Source organism: Pistacia vera, unplaced genomic scaffold (assembly GCF_008641045.1).
Source record: "Pistacia vera cultivar Batoury unplaced genomic scaffold, PisVer_v2 Contig142, whole genome shotgun sequence".
NCBI classification, from domain to species: Eukaryota; Viridiplantae; Streptophyta; class Magnoliopsida; order Sapindales; family Anacardiaceae; genus Pistacia; species Pistacia vera.
The window spans coordinates 71,501-80,441 of record NW_022195489.1 but is presented as its reverse complement, the minus strand read 5'-3'; the positions used below and the strand labels follow the sequence as shown (position 1 = coordinate 80,441).

Genomic DNA, 8,941 nt, shown 5'->3' with positions numbered 1-8,941 from the left:
AACCGTAAACCGAACCGGAAAACCAGTTTAGCCATTTTTTGAAATCAAAACCGAAACCGGTTAACCGGTTTCCGTTTTTTTTTGCAGCCCTACAATTTTATTGTATTAAAATTGAATTAATATTTGAAATGTTAATAAAAAAAAAAAAAATTTAATTGAATTGACTTATTGATATTTGAAAAGTTAACTAAAAACAATTATATAAAAGAAAAAATTAAAAAAAAAATTGTGGGCTAACCAGGCCCGACCCGCATCATAACCCGTCGGGTTAGAGTTGACGGGCCGGGCTAGGCCAGCCTTTCTGGCCCCTATAACCCGCCGCGGATCGGGCCAGACGGGTCATTTTTCCACCACTAGTACTAGGGTGACCCATTTTGCATATAAAAATTGGATGCAACAACTGAAAATCATAAATAAAATTAACAAACAATATTATAAGTGGACAGATCATAAACTTTTTGTTTCAACCATAACATAAATAATTAATTATGTTATATTTCCAATTTTATAATTTATTGAAGGGAATACTTTTTGTTATAGATGCAACATATTTAACTCTATTCTTTTACATAATTTTTGACATAATTTTTTATTTATTGAAAAAATATATTTTAACGATTGAGATTATATTTAAGTTGCATTAAATTGTGTCATAATTTGTATTAAAAAAAAATGTAATAGTCTTACTCAACCTGAACTCAATAAATTAAATTAATAATAATATTGTATGTTATATATATTTCATTAATCATTATTAATTAGTAATAATACATGAGTTGGTATCTTTTAATTAATCCTTGTTTACGGCATCTTATGAGTTATGATTAAATGCTGAAAATCAAGATATAATTTGTTTTTAGAAACAAAAACATAATTAAAGTACATTATTAAGATCACGTTAAAAAAACATGTTCAAATGTGAAAGAAAGAGTGAAGCGACGATAAGATTTTGACTTTGACCAAGCCATCATTACCCGCCAGCCGACCTATCCAGTATCCACCACACTTTACCTCCAACTCCAAGAGGTTAAAGCATGAGCGCCTGACCCTGAGATGCCTACGTGGCAAAAACCACTCTTCACCCGCCACGCGTCGCCATCCAACCTCCAACATCCCCGATAAAAGACGCGCCCAGAACCCAACTCCCATCTTCTCTTCTCTTCTCTTCTCTTCTGTCTACAATCACACAGTTAACAGTCCCATAAAAAACGATGCCGTATTGGGAGGTTCGAAAAGAGCAGAGCAGTGACACCTCCGACGGTTCTTCACCCAACAATGGGATCAAGATTTTCTACAGAACGTACGGATATGGCCCCACCAAAGTCCTTCTCATCATCGGTATGAATTTTAAACCGTGAATTTATTTTGTTTTGATCGAATTGTGATTGAAATTTCTGGATTGGTGATGTGATCATGAAATGAACGGTACAGGATTGGCTGGGACTCATGATTCGTGGGGCCCGCAGATAAAGGCTCTGACCGGGACGACTAAGCCCAACGACGAAGACGGCAATGATGAAGAAACGGTGAATGGGAATTCAGATGGAGGACGAAGAGGAATTGAGGTGTGTGCGTTTGATAATCGTGGAATGGGTCGGAGCTCCGTCCCCGTCAGAAAGTCCGAATATACGTGAGTTTCTGATTTAATATTCGTTTTCCGTTTGTTTTGTCTTGTTTTTTAGCTGTAATTTTTGTGGCTTTGTTGTATATATTTATTATGAATATTTTGTGGAGTTCAGAACGAAAATTATGGCGAAAGATGCGATTGCTTTGTTGGATCATTTGGGCTGGAAGAAAGTCCATGTTTTTGGGCACTCAATGGGTGAGTATTTATGATAGGTTGAGTTGTGTTTGGAAGTGCTTTTGGAATACCGATATAAAGTGCTGTTTTTTTTTTTTTTTTTTCCAAAGCATTTTAGCAATGGTTTCTGAAAAGTGCATGCAAAGCGCTGTTTTGAACAGTTTATAAAGTACTTCTCTTATCTAAGAAGCGCTTTTCAAAAGAGAACTTACCCAGTGCTTCTTTACAATTATCTGACAGCAGTTAATTTTGTGGTTTAACTATTTGAAAGTGCTTCTCCAACCTGTAACCTTACTGATAATCAAGTCTTTGTAATTTAAGCTTGCTATTACAATGTGTGAATAAGTTAATATGTTCAAATTTACTGTGAGCTGAATACAAGCATTTTAGCAAAAAATCTTAACTGATTTTTGAGTTGGTTCTGATTTAAGCTTTCTTAAATTTGTTATGATCAAATCAGGGGCTATGATATCTTGCAAGTTAGCAGCAATGGTGCCTGATAGAATTCTTTCTTTGGCGTTACTAAATGTAACCGGTGGAGGTTTTGAATGTTTCCCAAAGGTATCATATACACAAATGAACAATTTTTTTTTAAGATTCATTTAATCAATACAAGCATATTGTATAGTTTCTAAACTTTGTTTCTGTTCAATGAGCATGTGATCTTATGGCTGTTTAATTTGATTGATGATAGGGCTAATGAAACAAATGTTTGAATTATTGTGATGTGCATAGAGTTTGGATTCTTTTATATTGAGCATGAGATTTTTAGTTCCTATTCAAGAATGAATGAATACATTCAACATCAAGCTTCTATAAGTTGATGAATAGTGATTTGCTAACTCAATTTAAATCTGGTCACCACACCTTAGATGAAATACTATTGAGAGTGCAGGATTGGAAATTTTCTTAGTCTTGCTAGGTGTGTCAAATGTTTACAATTTATGTTGTTTCCTGCAAACAGAAAGTGACGTCCACCAGACTTTGTGAAATATAAAAGAATACACAATTATGTGAAATTTGTGATTGACCAGACCCGGTGGAATTGATTGTGACCAAGTCAAATTTGTGATGTTCAAAATTGACCAACCCAAAATTATGACTGAGTCAACCTAAAGAACTTCTTGATATATAAGGAACCTGATTAAAAAAAATTGAATTTATTTCTATAATTAATGATTACTATTATTGGTTAAATTATAGCCAATTACGATGTTTGAAAGATAGATCTGCCAGGGACCAGATCTGAATTCATTGTCCTTATGGTCAAACTGTATATGTTGCACTGATTGATCCGGGGAGTGGCGGGTACTGGTCAAAGATAGTGATGTAGCTGATTTTATGTTTGCGGTAATTCACATGCTTCATTTGCTCAAGCTCTCTTATAAATGGGATATGATCATGCTTTGGTGTTGGGTAGGAAGGGGCCTACCATAGGTCAAGCAAATTGAAAATATTAATATTGACGAAAATAAGAAAAAAAGAAAGATTGATTGTGATTTTTTTTGTGTTCAATGAGAAAAATAATTGTTCAATGCTCTTTGCAGGAGGTGGTTGAGCTGGGACAACCTGCTCAATTCTTAGTTTTGAAATTTGGTTTGTCTTTATGCTTGGCCTATTTGATCTTTGAAGACAATCTAATAATTTTCTAGAGTACAATGCATTGTAATTAAACAATTGCTTTTGCAAGATTAATGCGCTTTATGCCAGTTATCCTGTACTCAGTAACAGAAGATTTTGTTGTCATCGTAGAACTTGTGAATACCAGTTATTTTGCACTCGGTCACAGAAATTATAATTTATTCTTTAAGACATGAAATCCCAATTGATTGTGCAGAAATCATATCAAGTGAACCAGTGTCCAGTTAAACTGCTATGTTAGCTTGCTTTCAATCGGTTTTTGTTTCATATTGGTTTCTAAATGCTGTCTGGTTATCCTCAGGTTTTATATAAACTTGGTCTGTCCAATCCAGTTTTTGAAAATCATTAGGTTATAGTAATACTTATGAGACAAACTCTTTCCAGTGGTCTATGGCCAACTCCTCGAAATGTTATTGATGATTGGATGCTTCATCTTTCTGTGCAGCTTGACAGTCGAACATTATCAGTTGCAATCCGTTTCCTAATGGCAAAAACTCCTGAGGAAAGGGCAGCTGTGGACTTGGACACCCACTATACAAAGGTAAACAAAAACTATTTTCCTAGTGTTTTGGTGATTGTGAGCTGTTGGGTGTTACGAATTGGCTATTGGAATGTGGAAGATTGTTCTAAATATTACCCTTTGTCCCTCCAAATTTGTATCCCTTTTTAAGTTCTAAAGAGGATGGGAATAAGATTAAGATGATTATATTAGAAGTTAGATTTTCTTCGGACTAAAACTTGTACAATAGAATCAGTATGATTCAGTAATCTTCACCTGATCAAAGTTTCCCTACTCTAAGAATATTTAATTCACCCTTGTTAAAGTCAATCTCAGCGTGAATTTCATTTTGTTCACTCTCTTATCATGACAGTGGAACATACTTATATTTTAAACATGGTTGTGAGACATCTTATGCATCTTATTGTTACATGATGTGCAGGAATATCTTGAGGAATATGTTGGCTCAACTACTAGAAGATCAATCTTATATCAAGTCAGAACTCCTGCTGCCTTGCATCATTTTCATATTGCTGAAATATAATTTTTGCACCTTGAATTTACAGTTGGATGTTGCTATTTAGATCTACTACTAGCATAGATGAATTTGTAGTCACCTATGGTGATAAACTAAAGAGGCTACATACTTGAACAACAGATTAATTTATCTAAAAAAGATCATAAGAAACTAGCATCTCTTTTTTTTTTTTTTTTTTTTTTTTTTTCCCTGATTCTTTTCCTACCACTGTAAGTTCTAATTTGGCTTTCCATCTGCAATATTTGCTTTTTTGCTTTTATTATATCTTTCATTTTTAATATTTAGTTTTGCTTGAGATTCTGTCTCCGTTCTAGTTATACATTACATTAAGATGTCTATCACCCTGGCCCTATATATATTGCTTGTAGGAATATGTAAAAGGTATCTCAGCAAGCGGAATGCAATCTAATTCTGGTTTTGATGGTCAAATACATGCATGCTGGACGCATAAAGTGACACAAGCAGAAATTGAAGCAATCCGTACTGCTGGATTTCTTGTTTCAGTAATTCATGGCAGGTAGATAATTAACCTTCAAAGCAACTACTACAAGTATAGCTGTCTAATTGTGTACATAAATTTCATGTCCTTCTTAATGTGTTTCATGAGATCTTGTTGCTTTTCCAGGATTAATTGAATAAAATACCTGAAGACATACAACTATAGTATAAGGCTATGATCATTTATTGCTAAATTCTGTTTCACTTTTAAATATAGATTAGTTGAGATGAAATATTATAAGTATGTTCTAAGGAATTGATTTGGGTGAACTAAAAAGGTCCTCTGAATGTGTAGGTATGATATCATTGCTCAAATTTATTATGCAAGGAGACTGGCCCAGAAGCTGTACCCTGTTGCTAGAATGATAGATCTTCATGGAGGGCATCTTGTGAGTCATGAGAGACCAGAAGAGGTATTTGGTTTGCTTATAGATTCGGACCATTGGAATTATGAAGTTGGCCATTGTATTGGGCGTAGTTACATATATGGAAATAGTAAAAGTTGGGTATGAACTGGCAAAGTTTCATCATAGAAGTTGGCAACTAGATATTAAATTGCACTTGACCAAGACAAAAAGGTTAATCTGGGCCATGTTAAACTACATATAAACTTCAATAATCATTCAAAAAATCAAACTCATGACTTTCGAATAGCTGGGACTCAATGATATCTTGAAGTAAAATATCAGTATAGGAAGTAATAACATCACAATGTTTCCCCTATCATTCCAATTTTTCAAGTTCCTCTTTTGTTTTTCACTCATGCTTGGTTGTGGAAATGAAAAGAATATCATTTAACTCTTGTTTGAAATTTCAGGTCAATCAAGCTCTCCTTGAGTTGATAAATGCATCTGAAAGGGAGATAAGCCCCCTTGATTGGACTAATATGCCCAATAAAACATCTGGTAAGCATTTTAAATTCAAGGTAACCATTTTTTTTTTTTTTTTTCTTGTTCCAAGTGTTTTAGCATGAACGAGAATACTGAGTCATGATTGCATAAGGGATATACTGGGAATAAATTTTCATTCTTTCTTTTATCTATGAAGAGGAGTTTTATGAGAGAAAATAAACTCTGCAAGTTTCGCTTGGGTTCCAATAAAGCACTTACCCGGCATATCTGAACCCTTTGTAGTTCCAATGAATTCTACACTCTTATATTGCTCTTACCCCTGATCTTAAGGAACAAAGTAATTGCCAGGATATCTCCAAACTATCAAATCACTTGAAATAGCTGAACCAGCGCTTGAATACAGCCACATGATCAAATCATAGGAATATTGTTCCAAGTCAAATCACTTGAAATGTGTTGTCTAGATTATCTTTCCACCTCTCTTTCTCTCTCTAAACCAAGATCATCATCGAAACATAAATTATGGCCATGGGCAGGATTTAATCAATCCTTATTGTGTTAAGTTTGTTTAGAGAATCTGTTTCCTCCAGCCCATTTTGCCCTGCAAAATGGGGTGTGACCATTACCAAAGTGGCTCAGTATTATGTATTAGCTTTGCATATTATGTCTATTTGAGGTGCAGGATATTCCTTCATGAATGAATTGTCTACTAGTCTAAATTATATGAGGTGATTAATCTGGCTTCCGATTGATATTCTGCTGAACTACTGTAGTAATATTGTCTCTCTGAGTAACTGCAAACAAATAGATGCACTAACCTTCCATATGAGAGACAATCACCAATATCTATTTCTGTCATGTGCATCTATTTTCTTTACTTGATATCATTTTCTGACAAATTCTCTCTTTGTCAGGTTTTCTGGGGATCGGGCTGTCATTTGTCAGAACAAATTCAGAGCATAGGAGCTGCATGTTGAGCACGTTGGAGAAGCTACATCTTTTCCTATTTTACCTCTTTGGTCTCTTTGTGTTAGCCTACGAGTATGCAAGAAGGGGTATACAAAACCTAAAACCAGCAAGGGTTGGGGCTCACCTCACGTAAGCTGACATCCAACACACCCCATCTTTTAACAGGTAAGTTTGACTCTTGTTTCCCAAATCTAAGGGTGTGTTTGTTTTATTATTTTGGGTAGGATTTTTGAAAAAGTTGAGTTGGGTGGTTATTATGAGGTAAGATTTAAAAATTAACAAAAACACCTCCTATATTAGTTAATTTAGCTAAACACCCCTATAATAAAATATTGAAAATTAACAAAAACACCCACACCCAGCCACCCATTAAATGTCGACAGCCGGCCACCACCGCTTAAAGGTGGCCGACAGTCGTTATAAAGGCATTTTCTGGCCAGATCCACTGTGGATCTGACTAGAAAAGGCTAAATCTGACCATGTTTGGTCATCAATGACAGCGAAAGATATGGTCGTCGTTGACGCTTAACAACAACCATATCTTGACTGCTGTTGATGACCAGCTACGACCAAAGATCTGGCCGTTCGTGAATCTAGCCGAAAAATGCTAGATCAGCGCACTACTAGCCAGATCCAGTCAGTAGTACGTCATTACGCCAAATTCCGACCACTTTCCTGCGGTAGTGGTCGAAATCTGGCAAATGTGGATGTGTGGAAGTGTTTTTGTCAATCTCTAAACTTTTTTTTTTTTTTTTGGTGTTTAGTTAAATTAACAAACTTAGGGGGTTATAAAATAATTGAATAAAATAAAATAGGATTTTTAGAATAGGAAAACAAACACACCCTAAGAGACTCGGACAACATGCTTCTTTATAAAAAAAACAAGTTAGACAAAGAAACCTTACCATTTCTGTTTCTCCTCTATGCAGGGTTTCATACTTTCATTTGATTTCTCACCCTAGTGGGGCGGCCCTCTGCCCTCTGCATTTTAAGCAGTTTTCTTACACGATATTTGAGTAAATTTACTGATGAATACAACACGAATTTACCACCGGAGAGATCAGCACAACCATATTAATTTATATACACCTAAGGGAACGGTGAAGGGGTGATGCATAACTCATGATCGTCCCTTGCCCTTGGATCATGTTTTCTTGCAACAGATGATGATAATAAATAATATTGTATCTACCAGAACTCACACAAAAAATGAATATGCACAGAGAGGAGACCATATCAGAATTATTTTGTATCTAAAGCAATGAATATATTAGACTGCCTGTATCTATGGAGTAAAAGAGTTGTGCCTGAATATTACATCATTAACACTCGTGAATAGGTGGAAGGGGAAATTGGTTACCAAGTTGATGGAAATTGCGTCATATTCTAACAGGCTTATTAACAGAATTTGGGCTTTCTGGGTGTGTTTTTTAATGAATCCGTTTTTCTTTTTTCTTTTTAAATATTAAAAACAATAAGAAAAATGCGAAAATGAAAATATTTTGGTATGATTGTTTCAAAACTATGACTTGAATAAAAATACTAAATTTATCAACTATGCAACTGATAAAATCGATAAAATCTTATTTTATTTGTTAAAAGATTTTAAATTTTATACTCTTTGTTCCCAAATTCTCTCTTTTGCGGAAATGAAAATAGCAAATTCATGCACTATTTTACAAGCGAAAAAAAGTGCAAAACTGGAAATAAGTTTCTTATGAGGCTATCCAATGAAATTCAAATAATTAAAGAGTGGGTAATACTTATTTCTTTTGATCGATGGTCATCAAAACGGTATGCTTAAGCTTAAGTGATACCGTAAAAAATAAAAAATTAATTAAAAAATTCTTTCCAAATATTCATTTCTAGATTGAAGTCGATATAAAAGTTTTAAAAACTAGTATTTTACTTAACCTTTTTTAGTTTTTTTTCAATAGTTCAAACACAAAATCAATAGATACCAGAAAGTTGGTTTAAAAACAGAAATTTGTGTATTTTTAATAGTATTTCTGTAGATAAAAGCAGGTAGTCGCGCGTACAATTTCATTAAACTTTATCAGAAGTAGAGCTAAATCAGGTAAATAGAAGTGGTGAGTGTTTTTGGGTTGTGATTAAGCATCTTAAGTTAGATATAAATCATCACA

General features: G+C 34.3%; 1 protein-coding gene across 1 annotated transcript; it reads left to right on the top strand.

The window, feature by feature from the left end:
• Positions 1-977: 977 nt before the first annotated feature.
• On the top strand, positions 978-7,848 carry LOC116123432 (putative aminoacrylate hydrolase RutD). The gene is made up of 11 exons (XM_031409204.1): positions 978-1,338; positions 1,432-1,630; positions 1,740-1,822; positions 2,262-2,362; positions 3,888-3,983; positions 4,384-4,437; positions 4,848-4,996; positions 5,273-5,390; positions 5,795-5,882; positions 6,743-6,962; positions 7,727-7,848. Exons 1-10 carry the CDS (start codon positions 1,212-1,214, stop codon positions 6,928-6,930), a joined length of 1,203 nt encoding a protein of 400 aa, XP_031265064.1. The 5' UTR covers positions 978-1,211; the 3' UTR covers positions 6,931-6,962; positions 7,727-7,848.
• The last annotated feature ends 1,093 nt before the right edge of the window (positions 7,849-8,941 follow it).